The sequence below is a fragment of the Lacerta agilis genome, chromosome 9 (genome assembly GCF_009819535.1).
Source record: "Lacerta agilis isolate rLacAgi1 chromosome 9, rLacAgi1.pri, whole genome shotgun sequence".
Lineage (NCBI taxonomy): Eukaryota > Metazoa > Chordata > Lepidosauria > Squamata > Lacertidae > Lacerta > Lacerta agilis.
In genome coordinates this window covers 13,601,877-13,620,258 of record NC_046320.1, presented here as the reverse complement: position 1 = coordinate 13,620,258, position 18,382 = coordinate 13,601,877, and the positions used below count along the sequence as shown (strand labels likewise).

The 18,382-nt window shown below is 41.4% G+C and overlaps 1 protein-coding gene across 6 annotated transcripts in view; it reads left to right on the top strand.

Moving 5' to 3' along the window:
• The window catches only part of KCNIP4 (potassium voltage-gated channel interacting protein 4), a 359,055-nt gene that overhangs the window by 193,828 nt on the left and 146,845 nt on the right, over window positions 1–18,382 (top strand). The window contains exon 1 of one of the 6 annotated variants that reach the window (XM_033159532.1): window positions 14,996–15,640. The exons of 3 other annotated variants lie outside the window; for them this stretch is intronic. In XM_033159532.1, the coding sequence (XP_033015423.1) occupies window positions 15,541–15,640 (100 nt within the window). In that variant the 5' untranslated portion in view covers window positions 14,996–15,540. Of the gene's footprint in view, window positions 1–14,995; window positions 15,641–18,382 lie in introns of those variants that run through there. 2 more of the 6 variants (XM_033159528.1, XM_033159531.1) reach the window with 2 other exon arrangements.

Genomic DNA, 18,382 nt, shown 5'->3' with positions numbered 1-18,382 from the left:
AATAGCTTGACCAATGGCCCTTCCAATGAGAAAAGCTTGCAAATATTATTTTGTATTGAGCAGTGCAGCTGGTAACATTATAGGCCATCTACAATTTCTTCGGTACAAACGTACTTGCTATGGAACACTTTTTGTAGTGACTGTCTAAAGTCGAAATAGGCATCAGTTGAAACCAGAGGAGAGTCCACATTCATATATATGTGGAAATTTAATCACATACTTTCTTGACTTAATGAGTGTTTTACCTAAGACACATCAGGATACATAAAAATGTTCTTTGGTCTATTTTTAAACTGCCTTACCTGTTTTTGGTTCAAGGTAAATGTAATGTTCTATTTTTAAAAATCCATAAAAGTGGATCAAACAGACTGTCCTCTGGTGTCACATGCTGATCACATATCATATCTATAATACTGATGTGCTTCGAAAATAAATTAGTAATCATTTCCCTACAGGAGAGACAACTATGAACATTTTAAAATGCAAAACGGTATACTTTTCCAACAAGTGTACCAATATATATCACTTTATACAAAGCTGTTGTTACTGTCTGGATAATAATTGTGGTTGATAACAAACTAGACCATGCACAGTGTAAACCTATTGAATTCAGTGGACATAGTCTGATTCTATCTTAACCTTGGTTACCACTTTATAACTAGGTAGTTTCGTTAAAACGGAATTAGCTACTTCTTAAGTCTTTCCGTATGAATATGATAGCCTGACCAAGTAGCATTAAAAAAAAAAAAAAAGAGGTAAAGAGAATCATAACAGGACAATTTTCTTTCTAAGACGTGTGAAAGGACCCTTCATGTCTCTGCCATTTATGAAAATTTAAAGATCGCCATGAGGCATTCCATGAAACCTCTTTGAAGCTAGATAAAAATGAAGCTGGTTTTTTTTTTGGGGGGGGGGGTGAATTCATCATCACTTTTGGCTATTACTTCTCTCAGGGTAACAGCCTAGTCCACAATGAAACATTGATCCTGGGCCTGTCTTCTGGAGGAGAGCCAAGAAGAATGTAGGGAGTCAAGTAGGTTCGGGGGCCAAGCCACTGGGGAATTCAGTCTCTGCCTGAGTGACAAATTGTATAGACTTCTAAGTCAGACCTGTGGCAATAAAACAACAGCAAACCAGCCTTATGCCCCAACCTTCCTAAATTTGGGCCCAAATGACATTTGACTCATTTCTAGATTATTTAATTGGTGACAACAGGAGTATCGGAAAGTTACTTTGTGTTCTGTTCAATATGATACTTGAAGTGGGATGGAGGGCAGGTGGCAAGGGTGTCACCAATGAGAAGCCCCTGTCCATTTTGGTGACACAGCTAGGGTTGCCATATGTCCTCTTTTTCCAGGACACAACCTCTTTTTCATGGGTATGTAAAATGAGAGTCGTGATAGCGATCCATAGTTAAAAGTAGAAGTCGGCAAATGTGTCCTCTTATTTGCCCTTCAAAATATGGCATCTCTAGACCCCAACCCCTCTACCCCCCAGGACATGTTCCCTGAGAGAATCAAAGCAGGGAATCACCTGAAAATAATAAAACTCAGGTTGGTTGGCTGTAACTAGGGAAGGCAAGTACTTTTTTCAAGTACTTGAGTCCTAAGCTGCTAAAGGCTTTATACGTTAGTAAAGGTAGAATATGCCAGCAAGTTTGGAAAACTCAGCAGTGGCCAGAGGATTGGAGAAGATCAGTCTACATCCCAATCCCAAAGAAGGGCAGTGCCAAAGAATGCTCCAACTACCGCACAATTGCACTCATTTCACACGCTAGCAAGGTTATGCTTAAAATTCTACAAGGCAGGCTTAAGCAGTACGTGGACCGAGAACTCCCAGAAGTGCAAGCTGGATTTCGAAGGGGCAGAGGAACCAGAGACCAAATTGCAAACATGCGCTGGATTATGGAGAAAGCTAGAGAGTTCCAGAAAAACATTTACTTCTGCTTCATTGACTATGCAAAAGCATTTGACTGTGTCGACCACAGCAAACTATGGCAAGTGCTTAAAGAAATGGGAGTGCCTGATCACCTCATCCGTCTCCTGAGAAATCTCTATGTGGGACAAGAAGCTACAGTTAGAACTGGATATGGAATAACTGATTGGTTCAAAATTGGGAAAGGAGTATGACAAGGCTGTATATTGTCTCCCTGCTTATTTAACTTATATGCAGAATTCATCATGTGAAAGGCTGGGCTGGATGAATCCCAAAAGGAAATTAAGATTGCCGGAAAAAATATCAACAACCTCAGATACGCTGATGATACAACCTTGATGGCAGAAAGTGAGGAGGAATTAAAGAACTTTTTAATGAGGGTGAAAGAGGAAAGCGCAAAATATGGTCTGAAGCTCAACATCAAAAAAACTAAGATCATGGCCACTGGTCCCATCACCTCCTGGCAAATAGAAGGGGAAGAAATGGAGACAGTGAGAGATTTTACTTTCTTGGGTTCCATGATCACTGCAGATGGTGACAGCAGTCACGAAATTAGAAGGCGCCTGCTTCTTGGGAGAAAAGCAATGACAAACCTAGACAGCATCTTAAAAAGCAAAGACATCACCGTGCCGACAAAGGTCCATATAGTTAAAGCTATGGTTTTCCCAGTAGTAATGTACGGAAGTGAGAGCTGGACCATAAAGAAGGCTGACCGCTGAAGAATTGATGCTTTTGAATTATGGTGCTGGAGGAGACTCTTGAGAGTCCCATGGACTGCAAGAAGATCAAACCTATCCATTCTTAAAGAAATCAGCCCTGAGTGCTCACTAGAAGGACAGATCCTGAAGTTGAGGCTCCAGTACTTTGGCCACCTCATGAGAAGGGAAGACTCCGTGGGAAAGACCCTGATGTTGGAAAAGATTGAGGGCACAAGGAGAAGGGGACGACAGAGGATGAGATGGTTGGACAGTGTTCTCGAAGCGACTCGAATGAGTTTGGCCATACTGTGGGAGGCAGTGAAGGATAGGGGTGCCTGGCGTGCTCTGGTCCATGGGGTCACGAAGAGTTGGACACGACTGAACAACAACAAAACATTAAGACTATAGTTTAGCTTTCTGTGAATCAGCTTTGGGTTTGTGAGGTTCTCCCACCCCTGGCCACAGAGAGGAAATTTGATGTCTTTGCATCCATTTTATATACAAACGGTGGCTAGTCTTGTGGTTTTAAAAAAGACACCTTCAATCCATGGTTTCCGGTTCTGGCTAGTTTTCCCAGATAAAGTTATCCACAGTTTCAGGTTCAGACATAACAACAAACTATAGTTTACTGAAAATAGAAGCGAAAGCTTCTCATCTCCTCCAGTGGGAGTAGGAGACAGGAGGGGAGAGTATCAGCCTGCTGAGGGTTGAACATTTAAGTCTATCTGGGGGAAGAATAATTTTTCCAGATGCAACGGATAGTATTTTCAGTGGTACATGTGTATACTCAGTAACTAGTTTCATAGGTAACTAGACTGAGCAAAATAGATAAAGCTGTTTAGACTTCATTATGTGCTAAGATCTGGGAGCATATAACATTGTTTGGATCAATGGAAAGTAGCCTTTGGGAAGGAGAAACTCTGAAATTAATACGATGTTAAAGATGTGCTGGAGGAGGCTGCACACTTAACCCTTCTCAGTGCTGAGCCTTTACAGAAATGTATGACTTTTTCATAACTTCCTCTGCCTTGTACTCAACGTGTTCTTTTGATCTCAGACTTGCAGGAGTCACACCAGGGGTGCCTTATTTTATGATCTATACAATTTAACCTCTTGTATTCCCTATTGGTATAAATTGGATATAGTGCTTTATGAACTTGCTTTGTAGCACATTTCAAGTCTTCTGAGAGCATGCATTCCCTTACTGAAATGTTACTCTAATTGCAACTAATTGGGGAATCCTTTCTGTGCTGTGATAAAGAGCATCTGCTTCATGTATGGAAACAATTCTTATACTTCATATTTATTTTTAATACGCTGCCACTTCCACTTAAACATCAAGGCATACCTGAAACCATCTGTTGGTTCACAAGTGCATGGGGAAATGTTAGTGATAACCAGCTTTTATATGAATATCATAGGTTACCATGTTGCTCCAGCTGAATCCAGAAAGCCACGATTCAATGCTGCAAAGTTGAGAGCAAGCTCCTGAGTGCTCCAGAATGTTTCCTCAGCCTGGAATGAAAAAGCAGTCTCAAAGTCTGCTGTTTGTAACCATCTTAATATGTAGTGTAGGAGGTGTTTGGTAGACTTAGAGTTTTCTAGGTGTGAAATTCATTTCAATGTGCACTGAGGGCTACTGTGGCAATGAAATAAGTGCCCCCTTTAAAGAACATGTGTTTATAAGTTCAGGAAGTTAGTTTGCTATCAGAGACCCATGATTCTTGGTTGTGAGTGTGAGATTTGGTGAGGAGAGGGTTAATGGAACAAGCCGACCCTCCAAAGATTACTTTGATGGCCCTGACAGAGCAGTCTGTGTTAATGAGATGTCTTTCAATGGATGGGTGATTCTGGAGCAAAACAGCCATTTGTAAATCACTGCTCTGCATTTCCCCCCCTTCCCCTGACTAGGGGGTTGGTAAAGGTAGGGGGACCCCTGACCTTTAGGTCCAGTCGCAGACGACTCTGGAGTTGTGGGGCTCATCTCACTTTATTGGCCGAGGAAGCCGGCATACAGCTTCCGGGTCATGTGGCCAGCATGACTAAGCCGCTTCTGGCGAACCAGCGCAGCGCACGGAAATGCTGTTTACCTTCCCGCCGGAGCAGTACCTATTTATCTACATGCGCTTTGGCATGCTTTTGAACTGCTAGGTTGGCAGGAGCTGGGACTGAGCAACGGGAGCTCATTCCCCGGGGGGATTCGAACTGACGACCTTCTGATCGGCAAGCCCTAGGCTCTGTGGTTTAACCCGCAGCGCCACCCATGTTAGTAGGAAAGAAGAATAACCAGTCTTCTCTCCTAGTTGGAGATGGGAAGAGTTTTGCCTTCCAGGAGAATGACTTGAGAATGTTATGACTTGAGAAGCCCACGTGGAAACCTAATGGAAGTCAAAGAGAGAGGGGAGGTTCTGGTGCATTTCCAAAAGTCCTTGCAGTGATGGCAGGAGTGTGTTAAATACAAGGGTTAAGTTAATTTCTCTCAAGCATGCAATTGCTTTTCTAGCCATTTGAGCAAGAGGGACAAGCAAATATTAGCAGCTACATCCTTATCTGCCCTGCAAATGACTTCAAGGTCACTTTGATGCCTAGATTTGTCCCCTTTATGTGTTGGAGGATCAAACAAACTACACACACACACACACACAGAGAGAGAGAGAGAGAGAGAGCTTTAATCTTCCAGCTACAAAATAAAGATAAAATCACTTCAATAGTGGCCAAATTTTTAAGCTCAGTCTACGCAGAAAGATTAAGCCATCACAGAGAGGATGTTGTTGTTCAGTCGTGTCTGACTCTTCGTGACCCCATGGGCCAGAGCACGCCAGGCACCCCTATCCTCCACTGCCTCACACAGTTTGGCCAAACTCATGCTAGTCGCTTTGAGAAAATTGTCCCCTTCTCCTTGTGCCCTCCATCTTTCCCAACATCAGGGTCTTTTCCAGGGAGTCTTCTCTTCTCATGAGGTGGCCAAAGTGCATGCTGTATATAGGAAACAGATTTTTTTTTTTAACTTTTAAAATCAAAATCCTTTGGTATTTTGAGATTAAAGAAAAATTAGAACAAGACCCTGCACAGATCTTTAACTATTTATTCTTGTTTGTAATCCTTTCCATTTGATCCTCTAAGATTTACATAATATAAGAATAGAGATGGCAAAGCTATAAATACTGTGATGCATTCAGTCATCATGAGAGTTTACAAGTTCACTGTGGGATAAACAGACCAGTAAATTCTTTGGACTTAGTAGCATATTTGACCACAGAACATCCTGTTTCAGGAGGTTTCAGACTCTTGATTGGTGCAAGTTTTGTATGACAGCATCCGTACTGGGTCACTGGGTGGGATGGTGTGGAGTAAATCTTTTGCTACCATCTTCCTGTTTTGCCTCGCCACTGCTCCCCTCTGAAGAGAGAGGAGAGATGGCCGATCATCACTGAAGGAGGACGCTGGACCCCCTCTGCTGTTTTGTTACAGCTGATCTGACACAAGATGGGTAGGTTAAAAGGGGGGGGATAGTTGTTTATCTACTATTTAGTGGGAAGGGTATATGGGGTGTTAGGGGAGGGGTAGCACCTCTGATGAGGGATATGTCATGCTCCTTCTGGGGTAGCTTGTCCACCTTTGGTCCTCACCCTCCACTCAGCTTTCAGCTGTGGCTCCCAGAAGCTGTCAGCAAGTACAGCAGCCACACCTCAAGAATGGCTTTGACTGGCTGGCTAAACCAGTTACAGGTAGGTAGCCATGTTGGTCTGCCATAGTCAAAACAATAATAATAATAAAATAATAATAAATCCTTCCAGTAGCACCTTAGAGACCAACTAAGTTTGTTTTTGGTATGAGCTTTCGTTAACAGTCGTCAACAGGTTTTCCACACCTATCAGCCAATCACCCATTCCCACCACCCTTCTGAGTAATACCCTTCCCTACTCTCTCACTATATATAAGGGTCTGGGGACTTCTGTTTCAGTGTATCTGAAGAAGCGTGCATGCACATGAAAGCTCATACCAAGAACAAACTTAGTTGGTCTCTAAGGTGCTACTGCAAGGAATTTATTTGTTTGTTTGTTTTGTTTTGGCTAAACCAGGTGAGAGTGGCCAATGGGTCTCGAACCTTCGGTGAGTTAGGGACTTCCCCCACATGTGAAGGACAGGATCCAGCAGATTGAGTGGACGGGACCAGTAGTGGGTCTAACCGCCAAGAAGGCGGTTTCTGCATGTGCTGTAAAGGGAAGTGGGGGGCAGGTGGGGCTCATCAACCTGGTAAGGTAGCCCATCTAGGAGAAGGATGCCAACAAGATGTATGAATCTGCTGCTCAGCCATTCTTCTAAATTTTTATTAAGCAGCACTATTACAAGGGCTGAAACTGGCTCTGGCCTGAGCTAACATTTATTAAATTAGTTTTAAATGATGTTAGGTCTTTGCTTTGTGTTTTTTTAAGTCAAACAACGGGACTCACCATATCTCTGTGAGGCAGAATTTTGTGACCCTACAGTGGCAGCTCATTAGCTTTATGCATTTGGATTTTATGCACTCTTTGTCAAGCTATCTTTTAAAGACAATTTAGAAGCTGCATTTTTGTGAACTGTGGTAGCTTATTTCTTGATGAGGGTGAGTTGCTGGAAACATGTCAGTCTTGTTTGCAGGTGTACCAGTTGTCCAGTAGCTTTTAGGACCAATGCAAAGTGCTGGTGATTACTATCTGGAGTTCCGAGTTTTGTGTACCTAAAGCAGGTGTGGGTCCAAGACATTTTGGTACCTGATGAGGAGAACCACCAAATGGCACCACCAGGAAGGAAGAGTTGGAACAAGGGAGGAGGGAATCAAATCAACCTTATGCAACAGTTGATGTGGGAATCAAAGACTGTTGTGGAAGAGTGGGGGCTGTAACATGCTCTGAATCATGCCAAGTGGGTACAGAGCCCAGGAGACCCTAGAGGGCAGCCACTTCCATTTCTTCCTGAAGTGTGGGAGGAGATAAGGAGCACCTTATATTTCCAAGAAGCCACTATAGATGTGGAATCAGCGGTAGGGTGCAGATCCAACCTCCAAGGAGTATACCACAGCCACCACTTGCTACAGCAGAAAATGATGCATTCCTTGGATGCCTTCTGCTGCCCCTATGGATCCTGCTTCATAGGGGAGACAGCCCTGGGATGGGGACCCTGCAGCCCGCAGGTCTAAGTAGGCCTGCTAGGTCTCCCCATTTGATCTGCCATTTCAGCCACACAATGCCTACCTGCCCTACATCTGCAAACCCTCTAACATTTCTCTGATGAAAATAGGGGTGTCCTATTTAATAATAATAATAACTTTGATTATTTATACCCCACCCATTGGACCGGGTTGCCCCAGCCACTCTAGACAGCTTCCAACATATATACAGTTGTACCTTGGTTTTCGAACAGAATGCGTTCCAGAAGTCTGTTCGACGTCCGAAACGTTTGGAAATTAAGGCACGGCTTCCAATTGTGCAGGCACGCTGGAAACAATAGCAGAAGCCACATTGGATGTTCAGCTTCCAAAAAACGGTCAGAAACTGGAACACTCACTTCGATCGTTCAGGAGCTAAAACATATGAGTACCATACAACTGTAAAAACATAGTAAACATTTTTTTAAAAAACTTCCCTATACAGGGCAGCCTTCAGATGTCTTCTAAAGGTTGTATCTCCTTGGCTCGGAGGTCACATAATGCCATACCTTCCAATCTTTCTCTGATGAAAATGGGGAAAAGAGGAACATTCCGGGATCAAATCAGAAAGTACAGCTTCTGTAACTCCAGGACTTTGCCTGGAAATAGGGACACTTGGAAGGTCTGCACCTGATATCATGGGTTTTGCAGGCACTGCTGATCAGTGAGGATTTCAGAGCCCCTTTCAAAGTGCAGGACGTTTTGAGAGGGGCTGCTGATATCATCTTCAGATGTCAATTTCAGATTGCTGCTTTGGACAGTACAGTGGTACCTTGGTTCTCAAAACTTTTTTTTTTTTTTTTAAAGATTTTATTATTTTCCATATGCATATATAAAAGAACAAAACATACACAAATACAATGAAAATACAAAATACAATAAACAATAAACAAATCAAACAAAAACACAATAAACATAAGAAAAACATATACAAACCTGTCTAAACACTTATCTTTATCTCGTTCTTATTCTATCTTCTAAACATAGAGGACTTCCCCCACACCCTCCACTGCATTATTAATCCAAATATACTTTAGGTAGTTATATATATACTTTCATAACTATTAACCATCTTATTTGTCCTTAGATTCCTTTATTAAAAGCATAGATCTTAGTCTATTCTCAAATCTTTAGACATTCTTATTTATATCATATACTGTAAAATTCTTACCAAAACTTTAACATAAATTTATCTAGCTAAAGCCTGTTCAACGCTAGTTCTGCTCAGATATTCAATTTTACACCATTAACTAAGTAGTCCTTAAATTTCTTCCAATCCTTCGACACCTTCTCCTCCCTCTGGTCTCGGATTCTCGCGGTCAGTTCGGCAAGCTCCATGTATTCCATTAACTTCATCTGCCATTCTTCCACCGTTGGGATCTCTTCACCCTTCCAGTTTCTTGCCAATAAAATTCTAGCTGCTGTTGTGGCATACATAAAAAATACTCTATCTTGACTGGGTATCTGTTCGTTGGTCATGCTCAAAAGGAAAGCCTCTGGTTTCTTACTAAAGGTAATTTTCATTACCTTTTTAAGTTCATTGTAAATCTTATCCCAGAAGGCTTTAACCCTTGGGCATGTCCACCACATATGATAAAAGGTACCTTCCACTAATTTACATTTCCAGCACATATTAGTCATTGACGGATTCATCTTAGCAATCTTAACTGGTGTTAAATACCATCTATAAAGCATTTTCATAATGTTTTCTCTTAAATTATTACAAGCTGTAAATTTGATACCTTCCTTCCACAGTCTTTCCCAGTCCTCCAACATGATGTTGTGTCCCACATCCTTTGCCCAATCTATCATTGTTGATTTAACCATTTCATCTTTCGTATGCCACTCTAGCAACAAGTTATACATTTTGGAAAGGTTTTTTGAATTGGATTCAATTAGCTCTGTTTCCAGTTTTGATTTTTCAACTCGAAAACCAATCTTCTTGTCTGCTTTAAAAATCTCATAAATTTGATGGTATTGCAGCCAGTCGGTGACCTCGCTTTTTACCTGATCATAACCTTTCAATTTAAACGCTTCACCTTCCTGCTGCAATATATCTGCATATCTCAACCATCTTGCAGACATATTAGGTCTCTTATAGGCCTTGGCCTCGACCGGTGAAATCCATCTAGGGGTCTTTCTTTCTAACAAGTCTTTATATCTCAACCAAACCTGATACAAGGCTTTTCTAACAATATGATTTTTAAAAGTCTTGTGGACCTTAGCCTTGTCGTACCAAAGATAAGCATGCCAACCGAACATGTTATCAAAGCCTTCCAGATCCAACACATCAGTATTTTCCAGTTTAAACCAGTCTTTCAACCAGCAAAAGGCCGCCGCTTCAAAATAAATCTTTAAGTCCGGCAAAGAAAAGCCTCTCTCTTTAGAGTCCGTTAAAATCTTAAACTTAATTCTTGGCTTTTTTCCCTGCCATATAAATTTTGATAGGTCCTTTTGCCATGTCTTAAAACAATCCAACTTGTCTAAAATTGGAATGGCTTGAAATAAAAACAGCATCCTTGGTAAGACATTCATCTTCACAGCAGCTATTCTGCCCATTAGTGAAAGTTTCAATCTTGTCCATATCTCTAAGTCTTTTTTTATCTCAGTCCACAACTTCTCGTAATTGTCCTTGTACAGGTTCAGGTTTTTTGCAGTGAGGTTGATCCCTAGATATTTTACTTTCTTAGCAAAATTGAGGCCAGTGAGTTCTTGTAACTCATATATTTGTTCTGTTTTCATATTTTTAGTCAGCACTTTGGTCTTCTGTTTATTTAGTTTGAAGCCGGCTACCTGCCCAAACTTCTCAATTAATTCCAATGCTTTGGGGACACTACTTTCAGGGTCTTGTAGGGATAACATTAAGTCATCTGCAAAGGCACGTACCTTGTATTCCTTCTCTCCCACCCTTATCCCTTTAATCTGGTGCTCTTTTCGTAACATATTTAGAAGAACCTCCAGGACCGTAATGAATAATAAAGGGGAGATAGGGCACCCTTGTCTTGTTCCTTTTTCCACTCTGATCTCCTCCGATATCACACTGTTAATTATAATTTTTGCCTTTTGTTCTGTATAAATGGCATGAATGCCATTTAAGAATCGTTGTCCAACTGCCATTCTTTCCAGGTTTTTCTTCATAAATGTCCAAGAAATATTATCAAAGGCTTTTTCTGCATCTATAAACATCAGTGCCGCATCCGTATTTATGTTTTTTTCCAGTTTCTCTAAAATGTCCACGACTATTCTTGTGTTATTATTTAATTGTCTGCCTGGTAAAAAACCTGCTTGATCTTTGTGTATATAATCTTTGAGCACTCTTTTTAATCTTGTAGCCATAATGTTCGCAAAAATCTTATAATCCACATTTAAAAGTGAAATTGGACGATAATTTTTCATTATGGTCTTATCTGTATCTGATTTCGGAATCAGTGTGATATAGGCCTCTTTCCATGTCTCTGGTGCCCTATCTCCCTCTAGCAGTTTATTGCAAACTTCTTTTAAAGGCTGTGATAGCCAATCTTTCAAGCATTTATAATATTTTGCAGTCAAACCATCTGGTCCTGGGGCCTTTCCTAACTGCATATTGTTGATTGCTTCTTCAATCTCTTGTATCGAAATAGGGTGGTTGAGTATTCTTAATTTATCTTCTGGGACTTTTTGCAATCCATTTTTCTCCAGGAATTGGTCCATCTCTGTTTCATCTATCTTCTCCTCCTTGTACAGTTGTTTATAGAACTTTTGGAAGTGCCATCTAATTTCCTCTGGATTCTCCACCGTCTTTCCGTTTACTACCAAATTGTTGATGATATTTGCTTTTTGTCTTTTCTTTAGTTGCCAAGCTAGTAGTTTTTCACATTTATTTGCTGACTCGAAGGATCTCTGTTTCATCATTTTGATCTTCCATTCGATATCTTGATTTATAATTTTAGCATATTGGGATTGCAAGTATTTAATTTCTTTTTGTATTTTTTGATTCTTAGGGTGTCCTCTTAGTTCTTTCTCTTTTCCATGGATTAGTTTCAAAAGTCTTTCCATTTCTGCATTTTGTTGTCTCTTCTTTTTTGCCTTTTCACTTATCAGGAACTTGGTTCTCAAAACTTAATCCATTCCGGAAGTCCGTTCCAAAACCAAAGCGTTCCAAAACCAAGGTGCGCTTTCCCATAGAAAGTAATGCAAAATGGATTAATCCGTTCCACATTTTTAAACACAACCCCTAAAACAGCAATTTAACATGAATTTTACTAACAAGACCTAATTGATTCATAATATGAAAGCAATAAATGTACTGTACTATAAAATAAATAAGACGGTATTGTAGATGATAAAAATTTAAAAAAATTTTTTTGTCTTACCTGCACTGATGATAGTCATTGTTTGGATGGGGGGCTTTTATCCATTTCCGCAGTCACACAATCAATCAATCATAAAACGAAGAACAAGCCACTGTCACAAAAACGAAAAAGCCACACAAACAAAAAAGCAAAAAAATAGCAAAGCGGGTTCTCCTTCACGGAGAGCACGTGTTGCGGTGGGGGCCAGCAAATTGCCCCTTGGTTGCTGGGCGGGTTAGTATAGATGGCCACTGCTGTGATTGGACCCAGGGGTGTTGTTGAGGAGATCTGTATGTTGCAATTTGTGATGGACAGCCCAGCGTCTATATATTGGCCTGTATGCAACGTGATATCCCTTTTGGCTGAGTGCTTCGGATCACCCGCCCTCCCTCCCTAATTTTAAGCCTCTGCTTATTGACCTTGCTATGCCTGTCATGAGGTCGTCTGCTTTTGGGGCAGGGGCCTGGTAGGAATTTTTCCATTTGGCTGATTGGCTGGTGCCATCTGGTTTTTGCCTACTACGTAGCAAATAGTCACAGCTTGTAAGGTTGGCGGTTAGACATTGGTTATTCTTCTTGGTTGGAGGAGGGGTTATGATTGACTGTGTCTGCCCCTCCATTTGATGCTGGTGTTCGGGGAATTCCGTTAAAGGAATCCAGGGGCTTGACATGCTTTTGTCCGTATCCCCCGGTCGGGGGCCAGGGCCTTGCAAGAGCCTTTGGGGAGAGGAGAGGGTCAGATCCTGCGGCTCACCTTCTTGCCCCAGAGTGTTTTCCCCTTACTGACGGTCGTCAGTTCTGTCCCCAGTGGGACAGATAGTCTTAAACAATGCCTAAGCAACCTCTCACATTATTTGTATTTTAATAAAGTTGTGGCCAAAATTATGCCAAAAACCAAAACTAAAATTCTGTCTGATGTGTGAATTTATTTGAGGGGTGGTTTGGGGACCTCAACACACAAAAACAAAAAAGCACCAAATATAAGCTCCAAACATCACCTCAGAACACTGCGATCGGAAATGGAAGCTTTGATTACAATGGGGTGGCGTGTGCAAATTAGCAGTGCAACAGTAAAAACAGAAGCTCAGGAGCACATTCGGCTTCTGAGGCAAAGTTCGCAAACGGGAACACTGACTTCCGGGTTTGCAGAGTCCGAGTTCCAAGTTGTTCGGGAACTAAGCTATTCGAAAACCGAGGTACCACTGTACATTGAAACGGGCTTCTGAAGAGCTGGCAGTCAAACTGAGCACAGCTTCTGAAGATTTGACAAAGTTCAGGGCAATGCAGTGAGAAAAAATGTTACCCCCAGCTGCCGAACTTGGCCTGGGAAGGGTGTGGGAGGTAACCACCAGGGCCCACCGGGCTTGAAAATTTTCCCACCCCTGGCATAAGAGAAAGCCTCCCGTGTGATTTAGATCTGTCAGACAGGCTTCACTCTTTCATGACAGGGAGATTTGTGAACCTGAGATACCTTAACTCATTTTTAAACATTTATCATGCACAAAGTACACATGGCTTGGGTTGTTGTTTTAATTTCCCCAGAAAGGTCAAAGCAACGAAATTGAAATTTTAGTAGCTGTAACGAGGCTTGCGTATCTGCTATGATTAATTTAGGTCATTAAGGCACAATATGCATTTGATATATGTGGTAACGCTTTCAAAAGTGTTGATATATTATTACTGTAATTTTTAAGGAATGTTGTGCTTAAGTCCCCTCCCATGAACACCTGGAAAAATTTCAATTTATTACTTTTGTGATTTTGCTGTAAGTGAAGAGAAAGAAGCATTGCTTTGAGCTCTAAATGTGAACATTGGTCTGAAAGCTTTTGTGTGTAGTAACATCGGCCTCTGTTGTCCTGAAGGTGACTCAGACAGCCTGTTTACGATTTGCTCACCGGCCCTATTCACATCACTGCATAAGACAAATCTCCTTGAAAATGTATTATCCCTTAAGTGAATAGATTTTAAACTAGTTTAAGTGTCCCGACTTTCCCTCAAGGACCCTGGGCAATTATAGTTCTGTAGTTGCTAAGAATTCTCTGCATGAGATCCTGTCCGACTCGACAGTCTGGAGACAAGTGGATGGTTGGGCAAGTAGGCAAAGGTGGGCAGTCTGAGAGGAGCCCATCCAAACTCAGAAGCTTACAGGACCAAGTAAAATGACATTGCTGGTAACTGCAGGTACAGCCCACCTGCCTTCCATCGTGGTGGCACTGAAATACATTAGAAGCAGACCAGCCATCCTATCTTCTAGCAAGTCTTGCAAGACTTGTGGATTCCAAAAACCTAAAGTTTCAAGACTTGCAGATTCCAAAAACCTATCGTAGGACAGCACATTCTCTGCAATGAAATATAGCTCACAAGCAAAATGCTTGCTGCTGCTGGTGGTGATGATGATGATGATGATTATCAGTAGTGTTTCATTTTTTATTTATTTAAATTCACTCAAAAGTAAAGGCTAGAGATTTTAGTCATGCTTTCTAGAAAGCAACGTTGGGATGGCATCTTTTGAGTTTTGTAATGTAATGTAATGTGGTAGTACAAGCAAGGTCTGTATGGCTTTGAGATATCGGACAGTGGTTTGGGCGGGGGTCGTGTCCCCAGTTCCAGTTTTGTTGGGAACTACAAGACTGCTCTACTTACCGTGGGAGCCAACCCCTTGCATTCCAGTTTTCTGATTGTGGTCAAATGCTCTCCACAATTTGGGTTCATGCACACAGTCATACGTTACTGCATGGCTAACGGTTGCCCAAATCCACTTATGGCCCAGGTTTGTTCTGCAAGGATATTTTCATTTTATAGAGAAGCTTTGCATTTGTTTCCAGAAAAAGGAAAAATGTAAGAGTTAATCATCCATCTCTTGACCATTTGCAACTTTGGTGCAAAGCTTCCCAGTCCCTCGATGTCCAATGCAAGTCCACATATTAGTTAGCGTCTGTTACCCGTTACCCAGGCAACTGAATATCCAAACAATGCTCCGGTATCGGCGATGCTGGCATAAGAGAGAGGAGGGGGGGAATATTCCCAGGCGTGCTGCTATCACTTCAAGGCGCGTCATATTCTGCCAGGGACGTTTCCTGGATGACCACTCCAGCCCCGGGGCAGTCGGTACTTTTCTGCACGCATGGCTACTGTTGGTGTGTCAGAGTGATAATGAGCAAACGGATAATCCTGACAGGCTGGACTTTATCCAGCTGCCACTTCTGGCCTCGGTTAGTGTGGATCGAACACATTCACACTCTCTGTCAGTCAGTCACCCGGTCTCCCTCTCTCTTTCCCCCCCTTTCCCTTGCTGTAGATTTCTTAATGTAGTTTAATGGCTTTACAAAGAGAGCCAGGCAGACAAATTCTTCCGTCCGTGGCTGAGCCAGACCATGACCTAGCTCGACATGAACCTAGAAGGGCTTGAAATGATAGCAGTCTTGGTCATGATTGTGCTCTTTGTTAAGGTGTTGGAACAGTTTGGGCTGATTGACTCGGGCGTAGAAGGTAAGCGAGTGGCTTCTAATTGTTTTCTGTTTCTCTAAGTGGCGGTTCTTGAGCAGTGTTATGAAGGGCACCTGTTAATGAGATGATTTAAGATGCTACCTGAGTCATTTTCAGGGCAGCACACACAGCAAGAGCATTTCAGGGTAGATACTACAACTGGAAGCTTCACACACACACACACACACACACACACACACACACCATCCCTGGGTTCTTGCAGCTGAACTGTGAGAGTCACTGCAAATATTCCCAAGCGTTTTAGGAGAATTGGTGTGGGGGGAAGAAAACTTTGGCTAATGTTTCTGATAACTGTATTAGCCATGCTTCATTGAATTTGTATTAACAGGCAAAAAAAAAAGGAAAAAGATTTTCAAATAATCACCTCCAAAATGTGCTCTGACAGGTCAAAAATTGTATGACAGTGTGGGTTGTGGCATCTATAGAATCGTAATTGCTTTGCTTGAAATATGCTCTGTGCGGTAAACATTCAAAACGTTTAAACTTTGCTTGAGAAAAGTAAATTTGTCATTGGCTGAGGAGAGTGGTGCAGCTTCACATTTTCATTGTCAAGTGCTTTATTTATTGCAGACTCATCCAACTCAGTATATTCTGGATATAGCACACATGACAGATAAAATTAGTTGTGTGGATTTTTTAGTTTCCGTATAGTTTTTTCCTGTTGTAACACAAGTCGGTAAAACAGTTGATCTTTTTGTTTTGTTCCTCCACATCATCTGCACATTTAGTGTAGTCCAGAAACTGCTTCTCTACATGGGGAGTAACACAAAGGTATTGTTTTCTCTAGTTTTTCAAGGCACCAAGATGAAATGCCCTGGTGTGCTTTCAACATATTCCGTAATCTTGCATTATAGGCTATCTGTGCACTTGACACCAGGAACTTACTCTGTGAGTAGATTAAGGTTTTACAGTCTAACCGGTAAAAACAAAACCAGCAAGATGTAAGTTTGCTGCTCTGGCACAGCTTAAAGTAATCCTGTTTATGTAACCCTTTAAAGAAATGTAGTATTTTTTTTTTACGTGAGAGAAAGTTCATGGCAGGCTGTTTTTGTTTTTGCTGCTGCTGTGTTTAGGAAACCCACATATAATCAGCTCCAGAGACTATGGTGCCTCCCACAATTGTGGTACCCAGCACATTTATATAAAGAAGATTATTTGGGGAGGCTTATGTATCCATTAGAAAGAAGGCATTCCCTTCGGTATAAATAACTGTATACATTTGCAGATATATTAATAGGACCTGGTGATTTCATTTCGGTGGCATGTTTGCTATGACAAACTCATCTATCTTTCAACAAGGCAGCGTTAAAAAGTTCAGCGTATTGGTAGACACTCAAATTTGTAACTGTCCTTACATTAAGGGATAGGCTACTCTGTTTCTGTATGATTTGCTTAATTGTAAGGTTGGTATGCAACAGACTGAGAAAGCACACTTAGTTCACTTGGAAGAAGTATGTATAATCCCAAAGTTTGTTGGCTTGGCAGCACAGGTGAATGCTCTTGCTAGCCTTGTTTCTAGGAGTTCTGTGTATGTTTTGTTTCTTCTCTTAACAGTACTCTCGCTTTAAGACTTTCAGCTAAGGTAAAGTTTCAGAAGGGGTGTTTTGCAAGAGCGTTCTTGAAAAATTCAAAAGAGGTGGAAAGTTTGAATGTAACGTTGGTGCAATGTGCAATGAATTTAATAACATGAGTATTTAAGTTTATGTGATGTAGAGAATGATTAATGTTTTCACTAGAATATACAATTGTTTTTTACTCCTTTTGATTTTTTTTTCAGTGGAAGGATAGTCCACTGCTTGAATTCAGTAAAGTGAAAAACCAATACAATTGGGTTCCCCCCCCCCCGGAGGGGGAACAGAGTGTGAATTTAAAATATAGTTTTTGATGCCTATGTAATGTAACAAATATGTCCATGTATGTTTTGGGTTTGGGGTGAAAAGCTGCCAAACACTTCTTTAAGTTTACTCTGAGCTGTATTGATGATAATTACTTAGTGGTGATTATATCTACAATTTGATCCAGATTTCAGTTTGTTGAGATAAAGATTCTCAAGGCTGTATTTTAGAGGCAGCTGTCCGCTTCTTTTACAAGCTGTTCCTGGAGCATTTGCCTTCTTATTTTTATTATTTTTTAAATTTGTATACTGCCCTTAGCCGAAGATCTCAGGGAAGTTCACAAGATAAAAACCACAAATAAATAGTCCGAACGAAAACAAAATGATACCTTCCCCCTCCCTCAAATACATTTTAAAAGATGTAGAATATTAATTAGCCAAAAGCCTGGTTGAAGAGGAACGTTCTTGCCTGGTACCTAAAGTTGTGTAATAAAGGCGCCAGACAAATCTTCCTGGGGAGAGCGTTCCATAAACAGGGAGCCACTGCAGAAAAGGCCCTTTGTCGTGATACCGCCCTCGTGGTGGAGGCACACAAACCCTTCTCCATTTCCGTGGTCTACACTCTCATACTGGCCATGTGTCTGAGGACTGGAACCCAAAGTTCCAGCAAATGTTCCCATGCCACCATCCCATTGGCAGAGGTGAGCCAAAATCAGGAAAATTACTAAGCCTTGCTGTGCGGAAAAGCAATGAGTCTCCCTGGCATCAGAAGTGGTGCCCTGCAGGTTTTGGAAGAGTCTTGAAAAAGACAATAGGGATGATAAACACACATCTCTGTTATTGTTCTGATAAATCACTATGTGAAATACTTAACCATTGTTTGACCAATG